The sequence below is a fragment of the Anastrepha ludens genome, chromosome 6 (genome assembly GCF_028408465.1).
Source record: "Anastrepha ludens isolate Willacy chromosome 6, idAnaLude1.1, whole genome shotgun sequence".
Taxonomy (NCBI): Eukaryota; Metazoa; Arthropoda; class Insecta; order Diptera; family Tephritidae; genus Anastrepha; species Anastrepha ludens.
This window is the reverse complement of record NC_071502.1, coordinates 56,325,457-56,340,893: the sequence shown is the minus strand read 5'-3', so window position 1 is coordinate 56,340,893 and position 15,437 is coordinate 56,325,457. Positions and strand designations below refer to the sequence as shown.

General features: G+C 36.9%; 1 protein-coding gene across 3 annotated transcripts in view; it reads right to left on the bottom strand.

Annotated features, from left to right (window-relative positions):
* The window catches only part of LOC128866025 (diacylglycerol kinase 1), a 286,822-nt gene that overhangs the window by 38,829 nt on the left and 232,556 nt on the right, over positions 1-15,437 (bottom strand). For all 3 annotated transcript variants that reach the window (XM_054106489.1, XM_054106488.1, XM_054106490.1), the window contains 3 exons: positions 13,769-13,855; positions 10,604-10,818; positions 7,211-8,386 (listed from right to left, as the gene is read on the bottom strand). In XM_054106489.1, coding sequence (XP_053962464.1) covers positions 7,211-8,386; positions 10,604-10,818; positions 13,769-13,855 — 1,478 coding nt within the window. The remainder of the gene's footprint in view (positions 1-7,210; positions 8,387-10,603; positions 10,819-13,768; positions 13,856-15,437) is intronic.

The following is a 15,437-nucleotide window of genomic DNA, read 5'->3' as shown; positions in this document are numbered from 1 at the left end:
GGAAGGAACAAAGGCCTATAAGCCTATGCACTTAGTAATTATAAACTTGAAAAATGGAAAGTTAAGACCACAGGTTTGTTGCGGTACCAAGAATACAACTCTCTCGATCTTCCCCTTTTCCGCTCAGTGGCGAACTCGCTGACTTTGATTCCCCAGTAGCTATATTATATTTTTGGCTGCGATGTCCTTTATTATCTCTTGACTATCTGAAAAAATATCTATAAAAATACCCTTCAATCTTTTAAGTCTTCTCCCATACCCTGTGGTTAGTGCCTCAGCTCCACAAATGCTTTTCTTTAGTATTACAGGTCGAGTGATGCTGAGTATAAACAGAATTATGCTAAGAATGCATTTTTCTAAATAGTTATGTCGTCCCTAGTGCCACTCTTCTGATGTATGTGCTGATATGTTCTGAATTAAAATCTAATATGTCTGCCCAGTATGACATACATCGGAGCGTAGATCAGATTTTCAGAATATGCCGACATCAGCACCATATCGTATTACGCTCTCTGCAGTCCTATATACATTTCGAACAACAAAAAAATACGTAATACTTTTGAGAAACTAAGAAAAAAATGATTCACAATTGAAAGATAACAGACAAGTTACACATATATAGCTTATGCAGCCCTACACAAATTTTGCACGAAGAGCCTCACTTATTTGTCCAAAGGCTCTTTACGTGCTGAGTCTGAAACTGATCTCAGAATAGGTTCGCTTAAAGTGACCCAACAAATGAAAATTCAACAGACGATATCTTACGGCTCCAAAAACAAATAAAGGCTTTGATATGCAGTAAAATTCGGTTAAAAGGGAAATAATTGTACTTTGGGATACAACTACGAAACAAAAAAACGAAATCTCTTGCATAACTTCAAATATAACCAAAAGACCAACCTTTCGTATTTATATACAGAAAAACTTTTTAATAATTTTTAGATCCAGATTCATCCCGTCAAGAACCTTCGGAAAATTGTAATTATTTCTGGGGTCCAAAAGTCAATCAAATATTATCGACCCTTGTTGTCATTATTTTGGGGTACATTTTGAGCTTTAAGAAAAATATTTTCGGCTTTAAATGACAATACTAAATTGTATAATATAATAGTGCGCAGAGTAATTACAAGCGTGCAGTCGCGATGTGGAGAATATAAAAATGTGTTCAACAACAAACCGCTAATCGGCCCTCAGTGAATTTGAAGATACCAGCAAAGTAACAAAGGAGATGACAGCAGTTTATTAACAGAAGAGCAGGAAAAAATTCAAAGTGTGTTGGCCATATATGAAAAAATCAACCCAGCATTCGTTGCCGTCTATATAACGAGTGATTAAAGGAGTGTAAGAATGTGTGTGAAACAAGCGAGAATAATTGCGCTGTCAAGTCTCTTGTGACGTAGCAGCCAAAGTTACTCTCACAAAGTTTGCTTCGGATGGTCAAAACTTGTGTTCTAACATTTCGTGCAACATAACTGACTACATGGGGATTTTTTTAAATACATATTTTCAATGGTTTTCAATGTGCTGTAATTGGTCCAATTGGTCTTTTATTGTGTGAGAAAAAACTCATATATTACCCACTCTTTCCCACTCTAAATACACATCTAAACCACATAATCTGTCGTAATTTCTATTAAAAATTTTCTCTTAAGCTTATAATGATGTATTCAAGCACTCCTAGTATATAAAAGGGATACCATAATTCTGTATCTGTAAGTATTTCAAGCGAAAAGGATAACAAACAACACAGCAGTACAGAAAAAGTTGGCAGTAATAAATAAATCCGCTTAGTAAAAGCAGCAAAAATAATAGATATAGAGAGCGTCACAGGAAAACAAAAACAATAAAAATAAAGAAAATACGAAACCAACTAATGGGGAAGCACTAAAAAGTTGGACGGATTAGTGGATTTGACGTAAATTGTTGGGAATAAATAAGGTCGGCTTTTAACCGGTCGCCAATTGTTGGTTGCTAAAAGGTTTCATAGCACAGTGTCAACGAATATAAATCATGGGAAAAGGACAAGCCGTTGCGGTTTATCTTGGAATAATACCCATAGTCAAGAGTATTTTATTATTATTTTTTCTACTTGTAGTTGTGTGTATACGCAGAAGTAAATATGTTTGCTGCATATATAAGTTGGCTGCATATTTGCAACACTTACTTAGATATTAAACAAAATTGTGCATGTATGTATGTACATTAGGGTACATCACTTGCATATATGTAGGAGAAACTGTAGATAGGTGGATGAAATGGTTGAAGTACCACTCTGGCACACTCTAAGTAGTACTAAAGCGCCGTTTTGATATCATTATGAGACCTTCAACAGGAAGATATCTACAGCCAGCCAGAGCTGTTGATGTAATGGAGAAGTCCGATGGGATTTAGGTTGGTGCACTGCCCCAGGCTGGAAGAAAGGAGCACCCAGTGACCTGAAACGTCTAGCTGCCAAACCCGGATATTTACAGAAAAATTGCTCAACAGTCTTCTTTTCTGAAATGTCCTCACAGCTTCTGCAATGGGGGTTAAATGGTAAACCTAAATTTTCCACGTGTGTGCCGATCAATAACCAGTAAACACAGCTACGAGTTTGGAAATTGAATGGCGCGAAGCCTACAGGAGTTCCTGAGTCCTTCGTTTAATGAGTTGTGCAGCTCCCCTTTAACAAAAGTCAGGGTCTCTGACAAATTCAGTCCCCTTCCTGACAAGTTCATTAGTAATTTAATTTCCCTAAATATTTTTACTTCCTGGGACCCAGATCAGAGAAATGTTACCTGCACACCCAAGAGATTTGATCTTCTCGTTACAGAAGTTGCCTAGCTTGAAACTGCATTATGTCGTCGCCGCGGTTTGACTGTCGCGAAAAAAATGTTAATATCCCTCTCGCTCCCACGTTCCCTAAGCAGCTTGCATGCCCGCAGGATCGCGAAGATTTCTGCATGAAAAACACTTGCAGTGTTCGTCCATTTTAAGGAAATGGATAAGGAGAATATTTTTCAATCGGAATTATACTACATTTATTTGTATTTTAATAAATCTGTTTAGTTTATAAATCATTTTGTTTTTACAATTTTTTCCTAAAAAATCATCTGCGATGATAGAAGAGTTTGGCTTTAAAGGCAACAAATTTTATCAAATAAATTAATGATAATGATGATAATGAATTATCATTTACATTAATGATATTTGCAAAAAGAAAAGAAAAAAAAACAGAAATGCCACGTGAATGGATTACCTTTCCAAGGCTGCGCAAATACCTTTCCAATGATGCCGTAGTAGTCGAACTCTGTCTAGATTGGGCTGAGTAATTCAAGTTTTTCTTAAACCTCCCTCCAAAGGAAAGTAAAAATAGCAACTAAACCTTCATTATTTTTATTTCTTTGATAAAATTTGTAAACATTTTTGCGCAGATCTTTTAAGCTGAATCCCTTCTACTAAAGGGTGTTTTTTTTAGAGGTTAGGTTTTCAAGATGAAATAAAACGTATATAATTTAATGTTATGGCCAAGAATTTAGCTTTATTATAAAGATAAGGGTTTGCCATTATGTTTTAAAAATGATTTCGGGCAAATGGCCGCCGCGGCTGGCTCGAATAAATTCCAGCCGAGAGGCCCAATTTTCGACTACTTTTTGCAGCAATTGGGGCCGTATGTCAGCAATAACGCGCCGAATATTCTCTTCCAAGACGTCAATCGTCTCGGGCTTATCTGCGTAGACAAGCGACTTCACATAGTCCCACAAGAAATAGTCCAGCGGTGTTATATCGCACGATCTTGGAGGCCACGCCACAGGTCCACGGCGCGAGATAATGCGCTCACCAAAAGTTTCCTTCAATAAATCGATTGTTGCGTTGGCTGTATGGCATGTAGCGCCGTCTTGTTGGAACCAAAGGTCGTCCACATCAACATCGTCCAATTCAGGCACGAAAAAGTCATTAATCATGGCTCTATAGCGCTCTCCATTGACTGTAACACTATGGCCGGCTTCATTTTTAAAGAAATATGGACCAATGATTCCCTCTGCCCATAGAGCACACCAAACAGTGACTTTTTGAGGATGTAACGGCGTCTCACCAATGACTTGTGGATTATGTTCACTCCAAATGCGACAATTTGGCTTATTGACATACCCATTCAACCAAAAGTGAGCTTCATCGCTGAACAAAATTTTCTTGTGAAAATCGGGATCGGTGGCCTTCTCGTTTTGGGCCCAAATTTGCACGATTTGCAAACGTTGTTCAGGTGTAAGTCTATTCATTATGAAATGGCAAACCAAACTGAGCATAAATCAAGTGACAGCTGTCAAAAAGACCATCTAAGAAAAAAGTAGTGCCAACTTGAAAACCTAACCTCTAAAAAAACAGCCTTTATATTTCTAAGCTAATTTTACTTGTAAAAAAATTTGGAGGCAAATTTTAAATTTTTTTAAAAAATCATTTTATAAATTTTATATAAAAAATCCGCTTTGATTTTGTATGAGGCACCCTAATGTACATACATATGCAAGTGTGCGGAAAATGTTAGAAGCAACGACTTCAAGAAAACCCACACATCCAATTTCACGCAAACATGCACCATGCATTACTTGGCAAAAACTTGAAATATTTGTATATGGTTCAATGCATCGCTTAGACTAAAAAACGGAGACGGCTTAAAGCAAGTAAACTTAAAGAATTTTGCATTGTAAAAAAACAAAAAAATACAACATTTAAATTTTGGTTGACATTCAAACAAAAGCTAAGAAGTAATAGGCTTCTATCAAGAATGATAGAAAGAAAATTGCGCCCATCAAGAGTGCGTGATGTCACGTTTTTCCAAGTTGTGCAGTATTGCCAACCATTTGCTCTTCGCAATAAATTTAGTGCTTTTTCATACCGAAAATGCGAAAATTTTGAAGTTTCGTGTTTCTTTCTTCTTTTTAATTTAAAGCTACCGAAACTATAGATTAAAAAAAACTGTATTATTTACAAAAAAAAGTTAAAAAATGCCACTCTGAGAAGACTTTAGTGCTAATGAAAATTAGTTGGTCCTTATTAAATTAGATATTTTGCAAGTCTGAATTTAATTGTTTACCCCTTTTAAAATTATGCAAGAATATTAAATGCCCCTCTCTGAACTCTTCTTAAGATTGAAAACCTTTTTACACATTTTAAAAGGCGTTTAAATTTACTAAATGCGAATTAAAACCATAGAGGTGTAATCATTTCTTCCGGCCCTTAATTCTTAATGGGACATAGAGCATCAAGAGGGGTATTCATAGCAAAAATTAACAAAAAAATACTGGAGAAAGTATAATGACATTTTTACAAAAAGAGTACCTTATATTGTTACATAACCTAAAATATATCAAAAAAGTTGTTCTCTTAACAAAAAACTCATAAATTAAATTGTACATAACTATAAACCATTTATTTAAAAAAACGCACAATTTAAACATAATTTGTCACGCATTCAAATTTCTTGAAGTAATTTAATAAAAAATTAATATTTTATTTTCTTTAAATGGGCATTTTAGTGCGTTTTTATATCCAAAGCTAGGCAACTCTGCAGTAGCAAGAGAGAGATTAGACTGCCGAAAGCAGAAGAACACCAACAACACCGGCAATCGCGGGCAATGCCACCAGATGTTAAAAAAAAAGTAAAGCTAAATAAAACTGAATGAATTATTGAACTAATTATTAAAAAATGTGTATTTTAAAAACTTATAAACATTACATTTTACTTAGAACAGGCTAGAAAAATGTCATGAAGAAAGAACTGAAACTCCGAGACTAAATAACGAAAAAAAAATGCTAAATCAAGTTACGAAAATGGTAATCTGGCCATACTGGAGCTAAAATCACGTAACTCGTTGTCAAATTCGCTGAGAGCAAAGTAACGGAACCACAATAGGCGCCATCTCATTATTCTCTCCATCGTGAGACTTCTATGATACATAAATATTAATTTGGGGGGGAAAAAAACTATTATTTTCTCGGTAGATGGCTCTAGTGATGATATTTCGGAAAGTTTCGATCAAATAATCTAAATTTTATGCTCGTTGACAAGGTGACATTTCACTCTAAACAAATTCTTTTATTATTTGTTGCTTATTCCATTCAGTTGTGAGTTACAGGGTGTTAACAATCGAAGTCAACAAAGAGAAAATGTGGTACAATTTACATTTTTTCTTTGATAAAGTCGAAAATACTAGCCAGACCGTTCAAATTGTGAATGTTTTTATGGCGCCGATACTGTAACAGTTAATTACGCGTAATCTTGTTTTTGTTGATTCCGTTCAGGTATTTTTAATGTATGTATAATAAAATCTCTATAATGTCGAAAATGTCGACAAAATCACAGAAATAATCGAAGTTGACCGCCATGTCATAGCATCGCCAAGGAGCTAAAGATCGACCATAAAACAGTTTTAAGCCATTTGCGCAAAAATTTTTCTTAAAAATAATGGACTTATTTTTCTCTCAACCTAATGTATGTATACCTGAGTAAATAGCCTTCTTAGACAACAGCGATTATTGGTCACTTGTCCCCCTGAAAATTATTCTAGGTGCTTTGGAAAATATTGATCATTCAATACATATTGCTCTTATCACTACCACTCTTGAACACATATCGGTCGAAACATTGGCAATTTTTCTTTTCAAATTGTTGTAGTACTAAGCTCGTTTTTAAAATTTTGTAATCTGGGATGAGTTTCTTAAGCTAGGCGATACTCTAACAGATTAGAGACCGAGAATTAAACTGGTTTTAAACGCACCTGATAGTCACTAGTTTTCGTTGATGGAAGACGCACTTTTAAAACAGCATTTCGCTTCTTAAGAAGATGTGAACAAATTTCGGTCTGACTGATTTGACTAAAAATATGTATATCAGCAATTCTTTTGTGGGGCCTCTTTAATTAGCCAGGAAGATGGAAAATATGTGTATTTGTCAATAAAATATTTGAATAAAATATTTTCTACTGTTTTCCAATAATCAATGTTTTTTTTTTTAATTCCGTTTTCATAAGTATACACCTGACATGCTTTTATCTATACTGATTTAAAATTCCAAAACAAAATCATCGTTTGTTCATTGTGTGCCTTAGAGAGTTTAACTGATTTTATCCACTATAGCTTATTTGACTCCATTGCGCCTACTAAATATGTTAGCCTTATAAGTATAGCCTCTATTTAATAGTAAAGTTGAAAAAAGCACACACACACTTACCACACCGACTGAAAAGTAGTTGTTGATGATGTTGTAGGGCACTGTGCAATCTTTTTCCGGCTGCACCTTGATCTCTTTCGGCAAGGAAGTGCTCAGATTTTTAGCTCCCCCACTGCCAGATGATGACGAAGTAGTGGTCAATACTATCGGTGTTGTCGGCTCTGCGTCTGCCTCCGTCTCTGTGACAATGAGTGAATGCGTGGGTGAACACTTAGGCGAAGTAGTAAGGGGTGGCAATGGCGTTAAGGGTATTAATGGTGTTGTTTGCGCTGTAGCACTCTCAGCGACAGCGGCTGCTATTGTTGCTGTTGTTGGACATTCTTCGTCGTTTTGGACGTGGCTCATGGGTATGGTGTTGGCAGTAGTGCTGCTACTGATAGTGTTGAGTGCAACATTCGATGTTGCATCTTCTTCTGCTAATGTTGTTGATATGCTTTTGGTACTTACAGGCGTTTGCAATTGTTGTTCAACACTTACAGCTTCTTGGCCCGTCTGCTCATCCGCAACGTTGTTTAGAATATCTGCTGCTGCATTGGTTGGGTGCGTTGCAATAGTCGGGCCACTATTGACCGCTTTGTCGTTGTTATTTTCATTGTTATTGTTGTTGTCATCGCCATCATCATCAGTTGCTGCATCATCAACGCTTTTTGCCATTTCTGGCATTTGTAGTTGTGGTTGTGGTGGTGGTGCGCCAGGTGATTGCAAGTCTTCTGATTGAGTTTGTTCGAGATTTTCTCTTTGCTGCTTTTGTTCCAGCTGCTGCTGTTGCTTTTGTTGTCTAATAATTGTGTTAGTGCTGCTGCAACTGCTGCTGCTGTTGCTCAGTGTTGTGAGTATGCGTTTCGTTTCGAATGTCGACATTGATATGCTTTTGGTTGCGCGCTCAGTGCCCCCATAACCGTCGTAGCCAGTCTCTCCAGCATTGCCACCACCAATGCTATCTCTACTACCGCTGCCGCTTGCCCCATTTGTGGCATATTCGGTGGCTGTTGTAATGGACGAGCTCATAGATGATGTCGATGCCATTGTGGTCATGTGCTCTTGCTTGGTGCTGCACATATTCGTACAAACGCTGGTGCTGCGATGTATCTCTTCGAATTTTTCGAAAAGCGCCTTTTCGACCACAACACTCTGTGATAGCTCAATCACTTTCTGCATATTCGAGTGAAGTGTGACCTGTGTGGAAATATGTAAATGAAGTTATATGCGAATTTTATGCAGAATTAAGTGGATTTCAGAAAGCAATTGGGGCAGAGTGAGCTGGGAATAAATGAGCAAGGAAATTTATATAGATTTTTATGTGAGAGCTAAAAAAACACGTATTAAATTTAAGCTAAAAACAGTTGGGGGTGACAAACTAGGTTCAGCCTAAAAGTTCAGCCACAAAAAGTTATAAAATACATATAAATATACTCTATATAAGTACATGCACTATATTTTACCCCAACGAGCTCATCATATTTTAACAAGGTTTGTTTTTGAGCAGTTCAGTTTCCTTCAGTTTCCCGGAGCAACCGCTAGGTGACGCTCTAAGTCATCTGACTTGAGTTCTGCTATCTTGGTTAGGTTCTCACATCTGTTGGAAACTTTTTGAAACTTTGATCAAGGTGGTAGCTGCCAAGTACTGCTCTTACAAAACTATAAAAACTACATCTTTTGAGCCAATTCTGTTCGATTTTACGCGTCTTTTTTTTAATTTTATTTTGCACTGGAAAATATTAATGAAATGATCAAAGAAAATACCAATTATTTACCTACTTTTTGAAAAAAAAAAACAGTTACGATCTCTCATTTCCTACTTATATCTTAAAACCTACACATTCAGAAATTTATTTTAAATATAAATATAATATAAAAAATAAATTCTCCAATAGCTATACAAATTAATTCGCATAAGAATAAAAATACTCGTTTCAGCATTGATGATTTACTTAAGTAAATTTTAGCATGGCAAAGCTTAAAAGTCGATTTTCCCGATATCGTTAGTTGTTTTTTCTAGTAAAAATTTACTTTGGGTAATAAATTTGAATTTTAAAAATACGTATTAGAAACTTATTACTAAATTTTGTTTAAAAGCAGTAAGAATGCAGTTAACAAACCTTAAAGGTGGACTAAAAATATCGCTTGAAAGTTCCAATTCATAAAAATTAATTAAAAATGTAACTTTGCTTATTTACAAAATTAAATGTGCTTTCAAAAGCTCAAATTGTGTGAAGTTTTGAACTCCTGGATCGATTTTACCTAGGAATTTGATGGTCTAATTCTTGAGGTGTTTTGGCTGTAAACGAGTGTTATTAACATTTCAAGTGCTTTGTATGAGTTGCGTATACCGAAAAGTTCCTTAATTGAGTTCACATCTTATTTAATTGTTTTGCACTGTTTCGATTAACTTTGCCCCCTAAAACTTACTTGCATTGTTAACATCTCAAATCTTCAATTTTAAGGCTCATCTATTACCTACATAAATATGTTTGTAATGTTGTGAGTATCTCGTTATTTGCTTACTAGAGAAGTTTTTATATTTGTCATACAGGGCGTATGAGCAACATACACATGAGTAAACAGCCGAGAAATCACATCTAGGCATTTATGCATTCACGTAAATCGGTATTCGCACTTTGGTAGTGGTAAAAATATTAGCTCAACGCAATTGCTTTTAATTGCTTTAAATTCTCAATCCACCTCAATCGACTTCTGCACCAAACTTTTTGCACATATAAAACAAAAAAGCGTAGACAAAATACAAGCTGCAGAACCAAAGAGCATACGGATTGGAAAATCGAATTTTAGTGTTTTTAAATTTTTTTTTTCCTCCAATCTGCAAAAAGTTCTAGTGAAAATTGGTCGTATATATGAAAATAGTGAAAGCACAACAATATTTGTAATGGCGTTTAAATCCAACTTTGGTGGTGTGCAAAACTACATATTAGAGTGTGAGAAAGAAAGCAATGGAAAGTTGAGTATACAATTGACCCATGCGTTTGTAGCTGCTGCAATCGAATGGCTTTCGTACTAATTGGATTTTGGCAAGTGCCAAGCAATTTAGCTGAGCCAATGTACGTACAGGTATGTATGTAGAAAGGTGTAGTAGCAGTGAAAGCGTGCAAAATCCGATTGAGGCAAAGATGATTTCAATTAAAATGTCACCTCGGCGCTTAAAGCTGTGAACAAAGTGACATTGGAAGAATCATGAAAAGAAAAAGAGTTATAAATGTGTACGCTTTGAGTGCTCTTAGGCAGACGTGGTATTTTCGTTTGCTGTGGCAACAAAAACCATTCTATTGCCGTGGCGACACAAAACATTTTCAATGTTTTACATTTTTTAGTCGTCCAAAAGTACTCTTCTCCTTGTGATTTCTTTCCATTTGTTTACTTTCTTTACAACTCACTTACCTTTGGCCTAAGTATTTCCTCCACAGGTGCCACATTCGTCACTTCGATACTCCAACGATCTAACATCACAATCGATGAACGTTTAATTTTATCCATTAACTTGGGTATATTCTCGCCTTCATAGCCGCCACCCCAGCGTAAGCAGCGCGCCAAATCGTTGCCAGTGCCTAGTGGTATGACACCAATGGCTGGTTGAGTAGCGAGTTCAATAGAATCTACGTAATAGAAGAGAAGAAGAAGAAATAATATTTGAAGGTCATATGTAGATAATTTTATCAATCTGGAGTGCATAACAAGTGCCGCTCGACACAGCGCTGTGGTAACTGGGACGTTAAAAATGCTTTTGACACAGCTATCTGGCCGCGTAGAAACCCTTGCAAAAATAGGGTCAACTAGTTATATAATCAAAATAATTGAGATCTATTTCAGGGACCGTAAACTGAGGTTTGCAAGTGACAAAGGCGTTGAGGAGTATATCGTATCAGCAGGGGTTCCTCAAGGATCAGTTCTACGCCCACTGTTATACAACCTAATGTATGACGGGGTTCTAAGACTGGATATGGCCCATAGAACTAAAGCCATTGAATTCGCGGATGACATCGCAGTGATAATAGTAGCAAAACATATCCACGAAATTGAGAGGATCACCAGCGAATCAGTAAGCAGGGTCAAGACTTGGCTAAGGTCTATGAAACTGAAATTAGCTGAGCATAAGACCGATGTAGTTCTAATAAGCAGCAGGAAAATAGTAGAAACTATAAATGTAAATGTTGGGTCTGTAACCATTAGTTAAAAACCCGCTATAAAATACCTAGGAGTGATGGTTGACAGCCGTTTAAACTTCAAACTGTCACGAATCATGCCAAACAATGGCGGACCTAGCCACAGTAAAAGAATACTATGTAGCAGGGTAGTCAGCTCGGTTCTTTTGTATGCCGCACCGATCTGGGCTGATGCACTGAACTTAAATAGCTTCACAAAAAAACTGACAGCCGTCTATCGGCTAAGCGCTTTGCGAACTATCTGCGGCTTCCATACGATTTCAGACGATGCTTTCTTCGTTATAGCAGGGCTAGTTCCCGTAGACATTTTGGCGAAAGAAATGAAAATAGTGTATATAAGGCTATCTGAACACGACGGTAGAGCAAGTCGTTAAACTATTGCAGAAGAAGAAAGGCGTCATTCGATCGCGCACTGGCAAGACCGGTTGAACAGATCACCGAAAGGTAGATGGACGCATGGGCTTTTATCCATTCTTACGTCGTGGGTAGAAAGGAGCCATGGGGAAACAAATTTCCACCTAATCCAATTTCTTTCAGGGCACAGAGTATTTGAAAAATACATCCATAGATTCGGCCAAGACAGTTCCCCAAACTGCCCAATCTGCACGGATAGGGAAGAAGACGCTGATCACGTCTGGTTCCAATGTTCACGCTATGCTCCCGAAACTTGTGGTAATTTAAACGGAGAAAATATTATCGAGCGATAACTGGAAGCGAATCTGCGTGCATGCAAAATATATCCAGAATGATCTAAGACGCGCGGAGGTTCGTAGACGAAATAATTAGCAGCCTATGAGCTAACTAGCCCCGTGAGGTAATTCCTTGTTGGACAGTTCTGCGGGGAGAGTGGAGAGGTGTTTAGTACGTAGGCGTAGCTGTGAGGTTACAAGTCGTGCATACTGCTATGCCGATATATCAGTACTCATGAGAGTTCCCTCTTCACGGGAGTCATCCCGAAAAAAAACCGTTCTATTATGTGTCGACAGTAAGCTCACGTAGTGACAAAAATACTTGAGTTCTCTTGGATTAATACAGAGGGACCATTGGTAAAAGAGGGCCCTCTTCCTCTAAGCTCCAAAATCAAAGCTTCTGGTTCTCTGTTGTTGAGATGAATGTTTTGCTATCAAATTGATATGGGTGATAGACCGCAAGAACTTCGTAAAAAACTGAAGAGTTGATGAACTAGCGGGATAAATCATCATTCAAGTGATTTATACGCGAAGAGAGAAGGGGGTTCCTTGCAGTATTTGAAAATAATTCTGGTCACCAGTGAATAGGGGGTGATTACCGAAACTTCTGTGATTACCCAAGCCGCACTTATCTCTGTGGGGGGAGCAAACATTAGCTTGTGCACTTCTGCAGTAGCAACTCAGCATCAACAAGGGGCGCAAAATTAATCATCTGGTCTTGTTTTGGAATAACATTTTATTAAATAAAAAAATATATTTATTTACTTATTATTTTGACTCTACGCGGTCCATTGTTTGTTTGTTTGTATACAGCACCTGTCTGGTTTAAAAACTGTCAAATATGATTTACGTATGACGTTATTTACAATATACAATTATATATCTTCAGATACGGTGACTAATTTTACGCCACCTTGTAGGTGGTGAACTGCTTTTTACCGGCTAAGGTTACGCCTTACACCCTTTTTTGTATGTTTGGACGGTCTTCTCCTCCAAGTTGCCGCGTGCGTCTTTTTGGTGTTCCACAAATGGTGAGAAGGACACTTGCAGTTAAAAAAATTTTGTTATTCATTTTGTGTTTCATGCACGGAGCTTCGAGCCTACGTACTCCGAATGGTAGTCACGCATCAACTCACTCGGCCTCGGCGGCCTTAGTTATTAGATTTGGATATTTGGTGCCTCCGATGCTTTGATATCAGCACCATTTTCACCATATGGAAATTCAATTAGTTCCTGTTCGAACATTTGTTTTGTTCTTATCCTATCTTTGTCACAACACTTCTTTCTTTTAGTTATCTGCAATTTGTCTTTGAAATGGTATCGCGCAATGAACTGCTCATTTACTCACCTAACCTAACCCAAGCTTTGATTTTGTCTTAGCCTTGTTTACTCATCTGATCATATACCTTCAGTAACTTCCTATTTACCTCTCAGCAAAACTTTATGCTTAAGAAGACCTTTGTTCCAGTTAAACCAGTAAATTTGGTCTTGTTTAAGATTTTTTTTATCGAGGAAAGCCATTATGAATGAGAAATTCTGAAAGTCACTGAAGGATACTGGATACTTATAGGCCAAATCAAAAAATTTACCTTTTTTAAGCCATCGGTGTACTCAAAATACGACGGGACGCTTTTAAAAACTTAATTTAAAATATGTAGTATATTTATTATTTATTTACTACTTCATTAACTTACCCATAGCCTCGAGCACCCAACCGACAGTACCATCCCCGCCGCAGCAAATCACTTTGAAATTGGGCATATCCTTGAAAAGCGTCAATCCTAGAAGCGCGTATTTGGTGAGAGAAAGGAGAAAATTGCTAAATTTCGTTCTCTGGCGAATTAACAAAAAAACTAGAAGTACGTAAAAAACTTAGCGTAACATAGAGTCGTTCGCCGGAAATGAGTTCCAATTAATGTTTTTTTGCCTTTAAAAGGTGCACTTATAAATTTATACATTCTGTCTAATAGCAGCGTGGCCGCTATAACTTAGAAATTATTTGACCAATTCGATTCGCACAAACTGCATTTTATGGCCTCATAATAAATATTATAAGCAATATATTAAAAAAAATGTATAATCACCATCATTAACTAGAATGACCTCTTGTTTTCGAGTCCTACTTTGTGTTAACTTCTGCACAAGTTATGGAGGTAATCTGCCCCAAACCAGCAGAATTTACCTTGATAACTGTTTGACCGCCTATATTTGTTTTCTTTTGAGTTTTTGCTTAACTCTTGCCAAAATAGGTATTCTCAATAGGATTAGCATCAGACGACTGTGCAGATCAATGCATATATCAATCCTATTTTGCTGTTCCCACTCTACACATTTTCGGCTTCGATGCTTGGGACCGTTGCCCGCTGGTAAAATTCAAGATTGACTAGTTCTTCCAAATATTTTCGCAGCTGAACACAATAAATTTTATTCATCAAAACTGTATTCAAATTGGCAGTAAACACAAATAAACGGCCGTATTCTTTTTCGGAGAAGCAGCCCCAAGCACGAACCCTAACTGGTTGCTTAACAGTTCCTTGAAGTTGTTGATTATAAACATCCCAAAAGGACCGACGAATGCAAAAGGAAGAATCGTCTATGAATATTATTGTACGTTTTCCCAATTTTACTTACAACTTTTCTTCAATGTGCGATAATGAGAGCAGTTTTCAATGTGCTCTGGAAATTGAGGCCGTATGCACATAAAAGTCTTCGAATCGTGCCTTTATGGAAATTAGCACCTATTTTCCTTAAAAGTGATACAAATCCATACAACGACTGCTTCAGCTTTGTCACAAAACTAATCAATGATATTCTAATTATCTGATCTTGCTTGGGAGAGGTTATTTGTTTTAATTTTACGCTCCTTTAAAAAGACAGTAAGTATATAAATATTTAGTGCATGAATGACTCTGGAGGTCAAATATTCATTTTATAGCTATCAGTGTGGCGGAAATAGTTGAAGAATCATGTTTGACTGCTAATATGGCGGCCAACATGGAGTATTTCTGTGATTCTATCGACATTTTCGACGACGGGCAGGCCTGTGCGAGGTGCATCTTTAACATTAAAAATGTCTGCACGGAATTGATCATCGGCACCATGAACACCAATTCCTGTCTTGCATTTGCGCTTTTATCAAAGAAAAACTGTAACTTGTACCACATTTTCTCTTTATTGACTTCCATTGTTAACACTCTGTAACTCACAACTGAATCGAACAAACGAAACAAGCAAAAAATTTCTTTATTGTGAAATATCGCCATGACAACGAGCATACATTTTAAATGAATTGATCGATACTTTACGAGATATCGATCAGTACAGCCATCTATCGAGAAAATAATGGATTTCCTTTTCTATATA